At 62.7% G+C, this 15,618-nt stretch overlaps 1 protein-coding gene across 2 annotated transcripts in view; it reads left to right on the plus strand.

The window, feature by feature from the left end:
• Positions 1-15,225, plus strand: part of TSNARE1 (t-SNARE domain containing 1) — a 114,260-nt gene extending 99,035 nt beyond the window's left edge. For both annotated transcript variants that reach the window (XM_069600849.1, XM_069600854.1), the window contains 2 exons: positions 5,443-5,549; positions 15,098-15,225. In XM_069600849.1, the coding sequence (XP_069456950.1) occupies positions 5,443-5,538 (96 nt within the window). In that variant the 3' untranslated portion in view covers positions 5,539-5,549; positions 15,098-15,225. The remainder of the gene's footprint in view (positions 1-5,442; positions 5,550-15,097) is intronic.
• Positions 15,226-15,618: the final 393 nt, after the last annotated feature.

Consider the following 15,618-nt stretch of genomic DNA (forward strand, 5'->3'; position numbering starts at 1 on the left):
CTCCTCGGGGCCCCTGCTTGTCCGGGGCTGTAGCAGCCGGGGCCTTGCTTCTCACCGTGACCCCTCCGGAGCCCCAGGGGTCCTCCCCTCGCCCTGCTCAGGCTGGCCCACCCCCAGTAACTAACCCCAGCCTCGCCGCCTCACCCTCGCTGTCTGTCCCAAACTGCCCACTCTGGATCTTGGTTCTCATGGGTAAGGGCAGGCAGAGGGCGGCAGCTCTGTGGGCCCGTTGGGCCGACCAGCCAGTGTCCACTTTCCCTGACCGTGGACACGAGCCTGAGGCGGCCTGAGGGCGTGTCCGCAGAGCCCGTCCCTGGACCCCGAGGCTGGGGTGACTGGTCTGCTCCCCTTGCTCATCCTGCTTCCGCTGAGTCCTGCCAGCCTGGGGGCAGCAACCGTCCTCGGGTCGTGGTCACCTTCAACAGCCGGGAGGAGGCAAGTTTTGAGCAGAGGGAAGCGGGGCTGGGAACCTGAGAGACAGCTCCTGGTGCAGCCAGGGAGCACCCGGGCGGGCATCCTGGAGGTGGTGATGCTGGAGGTGGGTTTTAAAGAGTGAGTTGTTCTCTGAGTGAAGCGCTGCAGAGGGAGGGATACATAGGAAGGCCCTGGGGGGGGGGGCTGTCTGAGCAAGCCCCCTTCCCAGACCATCATGTGGCCACCCCCTCCCACAGGGGGAGTGGGCCGGACCAGGCCAGGGTGGCGAGGGGTTGTGGGGGGTGGAAGGTGCAGGAAGGCTTGGTGCGGGAAGCCAGCCGGTATCCCAGGCTGGGGCGGGGAGGTGCAGCCCTCCCCAGCCAGGGAATTAATTCAACAATTACTGCACCAGGACTGCTTCTGACCCCACGCGGCCAACGCTAATTGGGCCCCAATCAAGAGCGTAATTCAGGTTAATTGGCTCCCCGCTGCCAGCCCCCATCAGACTCCTTCAGCATGGGGCTGCCGTTTAAGAGGGATTAATCAGCTGACACTGACGGCCGGGCAGGGGTCCCTCTACCGGCCTCACTTATCCCGTCCCCACAGCGTGCTCTCCTGCTCCTTCCCTCCTGTGTAGTCCCTGGGCAGCTCTGTCCCCCACCACTACTGAGGGGCGTGGGCGAGCTGCACTTCCCAAGCCTCAGTGTTTGCACCTCTGAAATGGGTGTGCTCGGGCCCCTTGCAGGGCTATCCTGAGAGTCATTGTTAGTGTGTAGCACTCAGCACCTCTCTGAGGGGACTGAGGCAGCGGCCACCAGGAAGGGGCTGCTCTGTGTCTTGGGAGCCTCTGTCTGGAGCCTGTTCCCCAGGGGCCTCGCAACTGCCTCGTGGGAACAGGCCCCAGATGAAGGGTGGGGGCTCTGGGCAGCCCACCACCCTTGCTCCAGACGGTGACCTCTGGTCCTGGCTGCCCAGACGTACCCAGTGCAGAGCTCTCCACCTCTGGAGGTGTCTGTAGCTCTGTGAGCATCCTTGTTGAGGCCACCTCCTCCTCTGTAGGACGTGATGGCCTTAAGGGAAGGCACCTGCGGCCCCACTGGCCTTTGACCCCTACGTCCTGGGCCCAGCTCCTGGGGGGCAGGAACAGGGCCCGAGGGCGCCCAGGGCAGCAAGGGCATCGGTGAGCAGGGTGGAGGTGCTCTTGTGGGGTGCCCCAGGCGGGCCTGGATGAGGCCCAAGATGCCGCTGGACCCGCGAGCTCTTTGTCTGAAGGCCTCTGGCAACAGGGTGCAGCTACTCCCCAGGGTCGGCAGAGGAGACGGGTCAGGGCCTGGCCTATGGTCAGTGCGGGCTGCCATAACCGACCCTACAGATGGGTGGTGGAAACAGTGGATATTTAGTCTCAAGACTCTGGAGACCGGAAGTACGAGATCAGGATGTTGGCATGGCCGACTGCTTCTGCCGCCGGAGGGGGACTCCGCTCCAGGTCTCCCTCTTGGGCTGCAGATGGTCGTCCGCGTGTTCACTCGGCCTTCTCCCCGTGGAGCTGGTCAGATGACCCTGCTCTAACCCAGTGGCCTCTGTGAAAGCCCATCTCCTGTTCAGGACCTGCTCTGAGGTCCTGGGTAAGGTTCAGCGTCTTTCTCGGGAACTCAACTCAGCCTGTAACCCTGGGCCTCCCAGGTCTGTGTCCTGGTGTCCCCGCAGCAGGGGGCCAGGGCGGTGCCCGCAGTGTGGGGTTATGAGAGCTTGATGTGGACAAGGGTGCAGCTTGGAGAGTAGGGGCTCGGGGGCCCTAGGGCCCTATGATCCTTCCCACAGCCTCTGCCTGGGTCCCTGGGCTCTTCCTGCCTTTAAAAATGGCTCTAGCTCCATGTAAAAAAGGTGTGCCAGTTCTTAGCAGCTCGAGAGGCCCTTCTCGGCCGGTCTCCCTTGTCGGACGCAGTGGTGTTAACAGGAAATCTCATCATGCCTCCTTAAGGACGTCTCCTCCGCGCTTTACTGGAAGGTCACAGATGCAGTCAGGACACCTCTGCTGGGAGCCGGAAAGGTCAGCCCATCAGTCGACATTGTGTCCAGGGCGGCTTCCTGCTCCCTGGAGCTCCGGGAGGGGCTTGCGTCTCACCGGCTGCTCCTGGGGGAGCCCAGTGTGGCCTCTGTCCCTGGCCCAGCCCAGCCCCGCAGAAGCCGCCTCCATCCCTGTGGGCGAGGGTGCAGGTGCCCGGGGCTGAGCAGAGGCTGGGGGGTGGCGGGGCTCTGCCTTGTGCCATGGGAGGGGGCCCCAAGGGCCGGGACTACAGAGCATTTCGTCCAAGCCTGCCTCTGCTCCTCCATCTGTCTTTACCTGAGCATCTGGCGGCCTCCGGCCCACCTGTCATTGCCTGCCCGCCTCTTCCCCTTGAAGTTGGAGGGGAGGCCCAGCGTGGTTCACTGCGGGGAGAGGAGGGACAAGAAGGGGCGGGCCTGGTGGAGGCTGGCAGGGCTGGCAGGGCCTGGGGATGCTGTCTGCCAACCCCGTTCCCCCCTGGTGACCTGTCCTGCTGCTGTGGGCCACTCTCCCTCCAGCCAGGCCCCTGGGCTGCTGGCATGGCTCCCAGCTCTGCTGCCTCCCTTCCCCTGCTCTGTTCAATGTGGCGGTGAGGTGTGGAGGGTGGACAGAGGGGACCAGGGAGGCGTGGGCCTGGCATAGATCTTACCCACGCAGGTGCTCAGCTGCTGTCCAGCTCGAGGTCAGCCTGAGGGTCCCGGGAAGGCTGACCTGGGCTGGGCTGGGCACAGACACTCCTCCTGCTGGCGGCGAGCATGAGGCCAGGCTGGTCCCAGCTGAGCTGTGCCTGAGCCACACGGATGGGAGAGCTGGGACAGTGGCTTGCTGTGACCGCCTGAAGCCTGGGAGGCGGGCAGTGTGCCCCAGCCACACACAGTCAGGTCGTGGAAGCCAGCCCTGCCCAACCCTGGCAGCTGTGTTTCTCACAGGCATCCAGATTCCCACAGACAGTCCCCATCGGTGCTCGTGTGGGGGCCCGGGTGTGCGAGGGGCACTGAGAGCTCACAGGGCCCATCGGCCCTTCTGTGGGGGACGTGGAACATACACACAGGCCTGCCACGGGCGCCGGGTTGGAATCCTGACTGCAGCTCGTAAGCTGGCGCCTCTTTTTCTGCAGACGTGTTGACAGGACCCACCAGTCAGTGTTGGGGAGGGGCTGAGTCCAGGCAGCCCGTGGGGGATGCTGGGCGCTCAAAAGTTTTCGAAAGGGGGGCTGTCCTGCTGCGCATGGACAGAGGGCGCTGTCCAGGGTCCTGCAGGGGCTCTGTCCAGGGTCCTGCAGGGGCCCTGGCTTGGAGACCCTTTCCCTCGGAGCCCTCCCTGCCCTGTGGGTTTCTGACCTCCCCCACCCCCAGCTGTGGGCTCCCTGAAGGCTGTGTCTGATTCACTCTGGCCCCTCCTCACAGCTGGCATGCCAGGGCAGCAGTGTGACCTGTGAAAGCTGGGAAGCGGGGCAGAGAGGCCCGAACCTCAGATGAGCACCACATCGTCTCTGAGGCTGGGGCAGGTCCCTTAACCTCTCTGAGCCGAGTCCTGGCTCAGAACATGGCGTGACAGTACTTGTCCGCAGCCCTGGGAGGCAGGGCTGTTCTGATGATGGCTGGCCTTCTGCTGGAGTAACACTGAGACAGTGAGGATGGGGGGTTGGTCATCCATCCGTCACCCAGCAGATCTAAGACACCGCCCTGAACCAGAGTTCAGTGCCACCTACTCCAGGGACCTTGTCTACCCTCTCCCTGCCAGGCTCTTCCCTTCCCCACGGCTGAGTCAGCGTTCCACCGTAATGCCCACTCTAGAGACCAGAGCCACCTTGAGAGAGTGGAAGGGCAGAAAGGTGGATAGATGGGTGGATTGTTGGGTGTGTGTGTGTGTGTGTGTGTGTGTGTGTGTGGTCACATTGCTGGAGGGGTGGATGGGGGGACGGATGAGTGGATGAGCAGATGGAGGGATGGGTGTGTGGACTGGCAGGCAGGGGGGTCAGTGGAATGAATGGATGAGTGATGGATGGAAGAACAGGAGTGCAGTAATGAACGGATGAGTCCAGGCCCAGCCCCAGCCTCCACCTGATGGCTCAGGTGAGCTGCTGGGGGATTCATCCTTGGCCTCCTTCCCTTCTCTTGAATATCCCATCACAGCCAAGTTCTGAGGTTTCCCCTCCTGGTCTTGCCCCCATCCTCTCAGATTGCCCTTCTGCTTGAGGCCTTTGTCCTTCCAGGGATGGTCTTCCTTCTCCTCCCCATCCTCCTAGTTACTTCCTAAGTCACTAACTCTTGTGAAGTTAGAGGTCTTGTCACTAACCCTCTTGAACTGCTTGGTGACCTCCCAGGCTATTCTAAGCTCTCTCTTTGCCCCAGCTTCCACCTTGGTCCCTTATCTCCCACTGGCTGACGTGCCTGGGGAGTCACACCCCCTGCGCTCAGGACCTGGAGAGTTAGAACCCTCCCTGACGAGTTCTCCAGCACCAATCTGTGTGTCTTCCCGCACTGAGGCCTTTGGTGGTGGGCCTGCAAGTTGTAAATTTAGTGACCACAGCAACATACAGGAATAAGAAAAGTGTCTGGGGAGGACTTCATGGCTGGCATGTGTGAGACTCCATGGGGTGTACTTTCCATGCGTCATCTTATAAAGTCTTCCAAGTGGCTCCTGGAGTCCATGGCCTCATCATATACTTGCAGAAGAATCCAAGGTCCCAGGAAGGGGCGTGGCTAAGGAGGAGGGCAAACCAGGAGCCACTCCCAGGCCTGGCTGCCTCTGGAGCTGCAAGCGCCTCACTGGCTCTCCTGCCTCCTTTCCAGGGCCAGCCCAGAGCGGCTCTTGGATGAGTGTGTGCCATCTGAGGGCAGGGCCCCCTGCAAGGGACAAGGTCTGTGTGGGCCTTGGCCTCGGGTGGGCCCAGCCCCCTGCAGTCACAGGCCCAGTGTCCCCCAGGATGGGAGGCTAGACACCCAACACACGACAGCAGCCTCTGTCTCTCTGTCCAGCTCCGAAGACGCAAAGTCAAGTGCTTCCTCCTGGCGGCTGGCGTCACCGTCCTGCTGGTCATCGTCCTCATCGTCGCCACCTCTGTTCGAAAGTGATGCCGCCCCGGGTAGGTGCCGTCCCTGCCCCCATGCCACCCATCTGATCTCCTTTGACCCAGCCCCATCCATTCATTTATCCATCCACCACCCCCCACTTATCCATCCGCTCATCTCCCCACTTCTGATCCACCCACCCGTCCACTTATCCACCTGTCATCTTCCGATGTGTCAGCCATGGCTGGGCCCTGCTGACCAGTGGTGAACAAGGCCGAAGGCAGCCCACGAGCCTGGAGCTCACAGCCCAGGATAGGCTCTCCTGAAGACCCCTGTGTAAGCACTGACTTCCAGAAGGTCATGGCTGACTAGTCCCCTGGGACAGCGGTGAGCAGAGTCAGGCAGCGGACCCTCCCCAGAGCTTCAGAGGGCCTAACGCCCTGCTGGCCCTTGATTTTGGGTCCTAGTCTCCACCCCATCTGTGGTCATCTGTGACGCAGCCCAGGGCATAGGTAGAGCTCCGGGTGTCACCCTTGGGGGCAACACGCCTGCTACTTGGGTCATTCTGCTCACAATGGTGGGATGGTCATCGTCAGGACCATCTAGCAGGGGAGACTGAGGCCCACGGTCATACGCAGGGCGCTGCCATGTCCCAGCCTGGGTTCCATCACCAGAGGTGATGGCCCACGATGACGGGGCCTCCTGCGCTCCTGGGCCCTGGGCAGGGATAGTACCGGTGCTGAGGGACCAGCGGGGAGGGGCTCCAGCCGCCTCTCCACTCCTTCAGATTTCTCTACTGCCCTCCTTTGCTCCGAGGGCCGCCCAGACCTCCCACCCTCCCCTGCACACCCAGCTGTGACCCCGCCCCAGGGCTGGGCAATGCTGCACCCTGAACCTATCCCACTGTGAGAGGGAACCCAAGGATGCGTCCTCGGGCCAGGCACGCAGACCCCATGGGAACAGCTGATCCGCCTCCAGTGAGCTCCCTGGCTGGAGCGGACTGACCACAGCCATGTCCGTCCCCTGGGAAGATGGAAGGCGAGGCTGGGACACAGGTCACACAGCTGGCCAGTAGCCCCTTAGTGGCCTGTGGGCTCAGGGGGCAGGAGGGGTCTCCAGCTCCTAGAAGCTCACAGATGAACAGTGGGGAGGGCCTGGGGCTGGGGCAGCTCAGACCCTGGTAGGACAAGCTGGGAGTCAGGCCCCAGGCCACTTGGTGGGGGGGTCTGGGGGTGTGGGTGTCCCTGGGCACCATAGAACCAGGGGAGCCCTGAGCCCGTCCCTGTAGGGACACGTCATCTCTGGCATGTCACCAAGCCAGGGGAGACCCCAGCCCGCTGCGCTCAGGTACCCTCTGTGACCCTCAGGCCATGCAGCAGAGGCTCTGGGACCTGGAGGCCCACCTGCTCTGGGTGCGGCTTCTGCAGAGCTGTGGGGCTGCTGTCTGCCTCTCTCTTGCTGCCGAGTTGCTCTGAGGACAAAGGCAGATAATGGCTAAATATAAACAGTGCTTTGAGGAAGGAAAAGGCTCTATTCAAATGCAGGGGGTTATTACTTCTGCAGAAAAAATAGGCCTTGAGGGAGGGGCTCCCTGACACCTGCAGCCTCATGTGTCCGTTTCTCTGTTTGTGTGTCGGGCGAGGCCCTGCCCTCCAGGGGTCTCCCAAGGAGGGGGTGCAGCCCTACATCACCCCCGTCCCACTGTCCAGGCTACCCCCCAAGGACCCCTGCCGACTCCCGGGGCTGCAGCTCCCCTAGGCTCAGTTCTTCCCAGCTGCCGAGGTTTGCAGGCCCATCTCTGCCTGGTCCTTACGGGCTGGGGCTTGGGGGTGTGCGGACGGGGCAGGTCAGGACCTGGAACTCTCCAAAGTGGAAGGACCTCCTACCTAGCTCAGCCAGCCTCGCTCACCTGTGAGCTCCTGCACTCAATTTACAGCAGTATGAGGGCTTGTCCAGGACCAGGGTCAGGGCTCAGAGTGTGAGCAGGGTCAGGGCTCAGAGTGTGACTGGGCTCACAGCTCAGAGTGAGACCGGGGTCAGGGCTCACTGTGTGACTGGGGTCACGGCTCAGAGTGGGACCGGGGTCAGAGCTCACTGTGTGACTGGGGTCACGGCTCAGAGTGGGACCGGGGTCAGAGCTCACTGTGTGACTGGGGTCAGGGCTCAGAGTGGGACCAGGGTCAGGGCTCAGAGTGGGACCAGGGTCAGGGCTCAGAGTGGGACCAGGGTCAGGGCTCAGAGTGGGACCAGGGTCAGGGCTCAGGGTCAGGGCTCAGAGTGGGACCAGGGTCAGGGCTCCGAGTGGGACCAGGGTCAGGGCTCAGGGTCAGGGCTCAGAGTGGGACCAGGGTCAGGGCTCAGAGTGGGACCAGGGTCAGGGCTCAGAGTGGGACCAGGGTCAGGGCTCAGTGTGTGACTGGGATCAGCCTTATAGTGTGACCAGGGTCAGGGCTTAGAGTATGACTGGGTCGGCCTCATAGCGTGAGAGGGGTGTAGACCAAGTCTGTGGTCCGGGTTGAGCCTCCTCAGCCCCAGTAGGAACCTCAGATGACACAGGAGCAGAAGCAAGGGTGCCTGTCCTGGTCAAGCCCAGCTCCTGGCCCCAGCTCCTCATCTCATATCTGACCCCCTTGCCTTTCTGAAAAGTGCTGTTTCCAGAAGTACCTCCAAGCCCGGTTGCTTTGAGCAGATCTGAGAGATGAAGGTTTGGGGTCAACCTTGGTTTTCAGGGATGCAATCTCAGGCAGAGGAAGCTATGGGGAATCTGGGTCCCCAGCAGGGCCCAGGGCCCGGGCATGTACCCCTGTGATTTCTCGGGATGCGGGGCAGGGTGTCAGGCTTCAGAGGGGCTTGTTTCCCAGTGCCCAGTGCAACTGGCCAGCAGCAGGATTGCCCAGGTCTTGGTTGGTGGCTCTTACGGGAAAGGAGCTGGTGGAACCGGTAGGAGTTGAGTCCTTGGATCTGGAGGGCTTCCCCATCCCTCTGTCCTCCTGGGCACCCACAGCTTCGGTGCTTACACCCTCAGGATCTCTTTTCACGTTTAGCTGTTCGCTGTGGATCTGTCTGTGTGTCCCTGTGGGCTCTGTGGGTCCCAAGGCCTGGTGTAGGATGGGGGAGTGGCTGGAGGAGGGAGCAGGGGGTCAGGGCAAGCAGGGGCTTGTCCTCACCTGCACCCACTGGGGTCACAAAGCTGGGCCTCAGCAAATAGGAAATTCCAGTATCTGGGCAACAATCCATGAAGCATTTTTCACGAGCACAAAAATTTAAGGGGCTCAATGGAGGCTCATAGCAAATCATGTTTTTAATGGTTTCTGAAAGCTGTGAAATATCCACCTTGAAGCCGTTGATTTCCATTTGGGAAGTGAGTGGTGGGGTCTTCATCTCCAGGCTCCTCTATGCACGTGTGTGTCTGCAGCTCTGTGTGTGTGCGCGCTTCTGTTTGCATGTGTGTTGTGTGTGTTTCTGTGTGCATCTGCATGTGTGTCTGTGTGCGCACATGTGTGTCTCTCTGTGTACATGTGTCTGTGTATGTGTGTGCACGCATGCATCTCTGTGTGTGCATGTGTGTCTCTGTGTACGTGTGTCTCTGTACATGTGTGTCTGTGGGTACATGTGTCTTGTGTACATGTATGTGTCTGTGTACACATGTATCTGTGTGTGCGTGCATCTCTGTACATGTGTCTGTGTACATGCGCGTGTGTGTGCATGTGAGTCTGTGTACATGTGTGTCTGTGCATGTATGTCTGCATGTTTATGTGCACGCACGTGTGTCTGCGTGTGTGTCTGCCTGTGCATGCGTCTCTGTGTGTACGTGTGTCTTGTACATGTGTGTGCACATGTGTGTCTCTGTGTGCACGTGTCTCTGTGCACGTGTCTCTGTGTGTGCATGTATGTCTGTGTGTACACATGTGTCTGCGTGTGTGTGTCTGCGTGTGTGTGCACATGCGTGAGGTCAGGAGGGAGGGACAGACCTCCCCTTGAGCTGCCCGCTCCCCCTCCCCAGAGGCTGCGGTGGTGGACAGCGTGGCATCCGGGTGGGCAGGAGATGACTGTGCTCCATCAGTAGGGACTTTACATGGGAGAACCTCACTTAATCTTCACACAGCCCCATGATGGAGGTGCTGGTATGTCCCCATTTTTCAGATGAGAAAACTGACACATGGAGAGATGAAGGGACTTACCCGGAATGGGACAGCACAGAGGAGTGAGCCTTCTGGGGCTGGGAGTGCCAGGGAAGTGCTGCCCCGAAGGCCAAGTGGCTGTTCAAGATCACAGAGTGGGAGTGTGGGGCCAGGCTCCAGCTCGGGTCTGCGTGACCCTGAGGTCTGGTGGTGCGGGGACTGCGGGTCGTCCATGTGGCCTGGGTGGTCAGTGGCGCTGTCCTCGGGGCGTGCTCATGAAGGTGGCTCAGTTGACCGCTCTAGGCTGAGCCTGTGAAAGGCCTGGTGGCCTGGTCACCTGCAGTCTGGTGACACTGGGCAGCCCTGCCCGCCCTGCCGCAGTGGGAAGCGTGCCTGCCGGGGGTGCTGGGAGGGCTCCCTGAAGGTCACATGGCTCCCTGGGCATTTATGCATGGAAATCTCCCCCAGAGACCCAGTGCCCACCTCTCAGAGCCCCTGGTCAGCAGGCAGGTGGGCAGAGACCCCTGGGCGAGGCTGGGGGCAGCAGGAGGAGGGGGAGGGGCTGTGGCCCCCATCATGGCCCCGATCTATGAAGGAGCGTCCATGCTGCCTCTGCAGTGACTGTGGGCATCAGTGGCAAAGCCCACCAGGTGTCCAGCCCAGAGGAGTCCCGCCCTCCGTGACAGGCTGTCTCCTCACCACGCCGTCACTGTCGCAATGGTGTTGCTGTTGTCACAAGCCTGCTCTTGTTCATGGAGATGGGACACTCAGCTGGCCTTTCTCTCTGATGTTCCCGAGTGGCCCTCCAGCCAGCAGGGCCGGGCCTTGTCCTCCCAGTCACCTCGGGCAGGACACACGGGAACAAGTCCGAGCAACCCAGAGGTCGGCGATGCCTCTGTCTGATTCAGTGAACACCCCTGCCCCTGCCGGTGGGAAGCAGACCCAGCACTGCTCCCGCAGCGCACAGCCAGGAGAGAAGCAGGCCCCTGAGGCACTGACCTGTCAGGAGCAGAGTGGAAGCCGGAAGGGCTGCAGCTCTGCAGGGAGGGCTTCCTGGAGGAGGTGGTTCTTGAGAGCTGAGGATTGAGAGGTGGGTATGGGCTCCTCCATCAAACAAGGAGGTGGGCACTTGGGGCTGAGAGCAGGGACAGGCAATGGCCTGGGGTCACTGTGGGTGGAGCACGGCAGCAAAAGCCAGGCCAGGCCACGTTCAGGAGGCCCCTGGGCTTCCTGGGGCCACTTGTCAGGAGCAGTGTTTGCTCCCAGTAGGCCCCCTTCCCTTTGCATGTGATGGCCCCACCCCTTGGCACCCCAGGCTGGGTAGATGGCCACATGAGGAGGGCCTGGCCCAGCCAGCCGGTGGGGATGCCCTCCACCAGAACAAAGGTGGAAAAGAACAGAAACACTCCAGTGCCAGTGGCCGCACAGAAGTGAGATGGGAGGGCTGATGGACGGTGTGGCGGCGTTTGCCAGCTAGCTGCTAGGCAGGGGCGAGGTGGAATGGCCTGGAGCCTTTCGAGTCCCAGCCACCCTGGGTGCCCACAGGGTCTCTCAGGCTTCCTCTCCTGCGATCTGGCTGCCGACCTGCCTGACCACACACCTCCCCAGAAGCAGGAGTCTGGGTTCCCCGATGACTCCTGTAACCCAGGCTGGGAACCTCGCTCAGACCCCAGCCCCAGGCCTTTGTTCCCATCATGGGGGGTAGGGGCGCTTGAGGCCTGTGTGCCCAGCTCCTGGGCCTGGGCCAAAGTCTACGAAGCAAGCATTCTGAGGGTCAGCTGCGCTTCCTAAGACGCCCCACCCTGCCCCCCTGACTGTCCCCTTCTCCCCGACCCCCGCCCTTGCCCAGCTGGCACTTGGCCTCAGATTTGGTTCTGTGACTCCAGGCTCTGGGGCGGCACCTGTCCAGGGGTCACACTGTCCCTGGAGTGACCACTGGACACACAGAATCCCAGGCCGTGCCAGGGCGCTGGGCCCTCAGCAACATCAGGACGGGAGTGGGGGTACCTGATGATGCCAGCCGGGGCCCCTCTGAGCAGGGAGAAGGTGAAGCTTGGCACCACCCGCATCCCCCATGCTCACCTTGACCTCAGGGTCAGGCCACTGAGCCATCCAGTCCTGTGTCCACTGTGACAACCCCACTCACTGGGCTGTAGGAGGACACATTGCCTGAAGCCAAGGGTCGGGCGAGAGCGTGTCTGGGCGGTGGCATGGCCCTGGGTTTGGGTCCCATCTGCCGTCTCCACCTGGGGCAGAGGGCAGGTCCCCAGCTCCACGCAGCCTTGGTATCAGACCCGTGAAGGGGGACAGTCCCCGCCCTGACACAGGGCTGCATGATCATGGGGTTCCTGCAGGAGCCCCATCAATCAGCCCAGTGGGCGGGTGAGGGCCTGGCCACTTTCCTCCCGTTGCTTCTCCAGAGCCATGCAGGAGGCGGCTGGTGGGGCCCTGCCCTCGGGGACCCCCTGAGAGGAGGGCTCCAGGCCCCACTTGTAGGGCAGGCACTTGGAAGGGAGCCACCAGGCCTGACCAGAGGAGAAAGGGCTTCGATGCAGAACGAGGACTTCAGGGGGCTAGGGGGAGCCCCTGGGCCAAAGTCTATGAAGCAAGCATTCTGAGGGTCAGCTGCGCTTCACAAGACGCCCCACCCTGCCCCCCGACTGTTTCCCTGCTCAAAGCTAGCAGTTTTGCTTCTGGGTACTTCTCAGTAATTGCAATAATAAATTGAATAATTAAGCTAAATCCACAGAAGAGAATTAAATATTAATTTCTAATAAGCTATTCAGAGAGTGTCACCAGGGAGGACCAGCAGACTGTATCTGTGCTGGGTGCTCTCCTGCTCAGCCCCTGAACTCTCCCTCCCAGGGCAGGGCTAACCCACATGCAGCCACGGTGCAGGAGTCAATGGTCAGTGTGCCATCAGTTGGCCTGTCAGTCGGCCAGTGGGCACACGAGACTGGCATAAGGCCCAGCAGTGGAGAAGAATGCCCAGGGGTCTGGGCCTGGGTCCCCACGGCAGCTGAAGTTGCCCACCACCAAAGGGTTGGGCGCATCACTGGCAGAGTGGTGAGTGGATGAGAAATGACTCTTCTGAGGGACATTGACGGTGACCTGAGGGATGGGAGCCAAGCCCAGCCTCTGTGGTGCCTGCACCTCGAGAAGGCCCCTCACCATCACCCCACAGCCCAGGGAGCTCACGGGTGATCTGAGCCCCAGGCAGTCAAAGGAAGGTGCTCCAGATGGACCCTAGGGCAGCCTGCTCCCGCTCTGAGTCCTGAGCCTGGTCCCGCTCTGAGCCCTGCCCCTGCTCACGCCCTGAGCCCCGCCCCTGCTCACGCCCTGAGCCTTGCCCCTGGTCCTGCTCTGATCACGTGATGGACCTGACTCTGAACCTGATCCTGGCTGTAGACCTGGCCCTGACTCTGCTCTTAAGAGATGAGAAACCATGGGGCAGGCACAGTGTGTCTGCTGCATGAAGTTGATGGTGAGGTGGGGAAGGTGGTCAGTGCAGGTCCAAATCAACCCAGGGTCCCTGAGCCCCCGGGGGTGTTTGGAGCCGGGCACCATCTTGAAGGGGTGGGGGTGTGTGAAGCCCCTGTGGCCCCCACGGTGACGCCACCCTGAGGAGACGGGGACTGAGGAGGTCGGCCGGGGCAGGAAGAGGGCGCAGCAGGGATGGGGGCAAGGCAGGGCTGTGGGTTGTGCGAAGCCTGGAAAGATGGCCCCCTCCAGCCCCTGCACCCTGAGAGCCAGTCTCCGCACCATGGATCTGTGGGTGCCCTTCCTGGAGGCCCCGCGGACCCCAGCCCAGGGGAGATCCCAGCACCAGGGGCTCAGCCCTGCAGGCCGCGGCCTCCCACCCCTAGCGCCTTTCAGATCCCGTCAGTGTCCCATCTGTTCAAATCCAAAGGTCTGCTCTGCAGCCTCGCGTCAGAACCGTGTGGCTGAGGCTCCACCTGCAGAGCACAGGGCGGCAGGTGGGGCACTTGGGGTGGGGGCCGCGTGCTGGGTGCGGAGGTCCCCCACTTGAGTCCCTCATGCAAGTGGAGACGCACCTGCAGAGGGCTGGGTGGGGTCTGCACAGGCCTGGGGGTGGGGGTCGGCGGGGGGCAGCTGAGTCTTCACCATCCTACCAGCCAGAGCCCGTGCCCAGGCTTCTAGGAAGCGCTAAGCCAGCTTGGGGGTGCCAGCTGACTGTAGCCCCATTTTACCAACAAGGAGATGGAGCCTAGAGGCCCAGGCCTGCAGCTGGCTCTCCGGATGGGGTCTCCCATGAGGCTGGCATTAGAGGGCCTCCTGGGAGGGACTCTGGGGAGGAGGTGACAGGCGCAGAGGTGGGGTGCGGGGACAGGAAGGCGGGTGAGGCCGCAGAGGAGGCATGCAGGTGCTGGGGGCTCTCTGGCGGGGGCTGAGGCAGGCACAGCTCTGAAGGGCGCCCACGTGGGCTGAGCCTCGGTCACCCTTTTGGGCCTGTGTCTGGAGGGGCATTGGGGAGCGACCTCTGCTCCCCTCCCTGCCCTCCCCTTCCTGGTACTCAGCATACCCTCCGAAGGGAGTGGGCAAGCTTGCCCAGCAGGGAGGGAAGCACAGACCAGCGGCGGTTCCCTGTGGTTCTCAGGTTTGCTGCTGGGCCCTGGCTGGGGCAGAGGGACTGTGGGGAGGCGAAGGAGGTGGCACGTGCCTGGAGACCTCCACGTGCAAGGGGCGCGCGGGCGGGGCGGGGGGTCCTGTTCCTCAGGGCCTTTGCAGGGGCCTTGCCATGGTGGGCTGTGATTTTCAGCAGTGCTCTGGGGCCTCCTTAAGAGGCGCTGTTTGAGGAGCTGCCCTTCACCCGCTGGCTCGTGGCTCCAGCGTGGTCTGGGGGGCCCCCAGCCTGTGCAGACGCACACGGCCACAGTCCCTGTGGTTCCAAGGAGGACGTGTGGGCGGCGCTGCAGGAGAGGAGGGGGAGGGGCGGTCAGCAGAGCCCTCGGGGCTGCAAGGGCCGGTTGGCTGTGACATCCTGGGAAGGGAGAGGCCAGGGGCCAGGAGGGACCGAGGACAGCTCCAGGCATGTGGCTTTGGAAGCAGGAGAGAGCGGGGCAGCCAGGCCGAACTCGGGGGTGAGGACAGGCTAGACGGGTGGAGGGAGGACAGCGAGGTCTGGGGAAGCCTGACCTGGGCCGGGGGGTCCACGCGGCACCGTGGCCATGGCGGCTCCCCTCCCGGGACCTCTGCCTTCTCACCTGTGAGATGGAGGCTGGTCGCCAGGGCCCACCCTCCTTGCCACCTTGTGACTCACCGCCCAGCCTACTGCCCCCAGGGGACCCCCAGCTCCAACAGCCCTGCCCAAGGGAAGGCCCTCGGCTCCCCCAGGAGGCTGGCGTGCTGGGGAGACCCAGGCCTGGGAGCCGGCAGGACCCCTCGCCCGCCGTTGGCTCCCGGGCCTCCGCCCTGCCTGCTCTTGCCACAGCTGAGCCGGGCTCTCTCGCCAGGAGCTGACAGAGCCTCTTGTGTTGCAGGCTGATGCTGTCGCCTGGCCTGCATGGACCTGCAGAGCTTTGCACCTGCCTGCCGCCTGCCGCGTGCCGAGCCCCTGCTTCTGTGCCGGCCCCTGGCTGAGCCGCCCAATAAACTGCCATCATAGCCAGCTACAGGGCCACTGGTCTCCATCTGTCATCCGTCAGCGGGAGGCAGCCTCCGGCTCCGGGACCCCAGAGGTGGAGCCTGGGCTGCGTTGGGTGGAAGGGGTGGCGGGGGTGTGTGTGAGTGTGTGAGTGCGCGGGTGTGATGGCCGTGTGCGCAGGAAATGCAGGCTGGGGCAGGGCCTCCACCAACCGTGGGAGCCCAGCCCGGCCGTGGCCCGGCCCGTCCTCCCTGAGGGCCAGCGGGCAGCCTACCACCCTGTTCCCCCACGCAGCTCTGCGGCCCCTCCAGCTCCCGAAGTGATGTCACAGCTTTTCTGCCTCTGGGCACCCAGCCGGGGGCTGGGCACGGAGAAGGGGGTCCTGGGTGGGAAGAGCCCAGCCCAGGCTGCCCATGG

The sequence above is a fragment of the Ovis canadensis genome, chromosome 9, assembly GCF_042477335.2.
Source record: "Ovis canadensis isolate MfBH-ARS-UI-01 breed Bighorn chromosome 9, ARS-UI_OviCan_v2, whole genome shotgun sequence".
Taxonomy (NCBI): domain Eukaryota; kingdom Metazoa; phylum Chordata; class Mammalia; order Artiodactyla; family Bovidae; genus Ovis; species Ovis canadensis.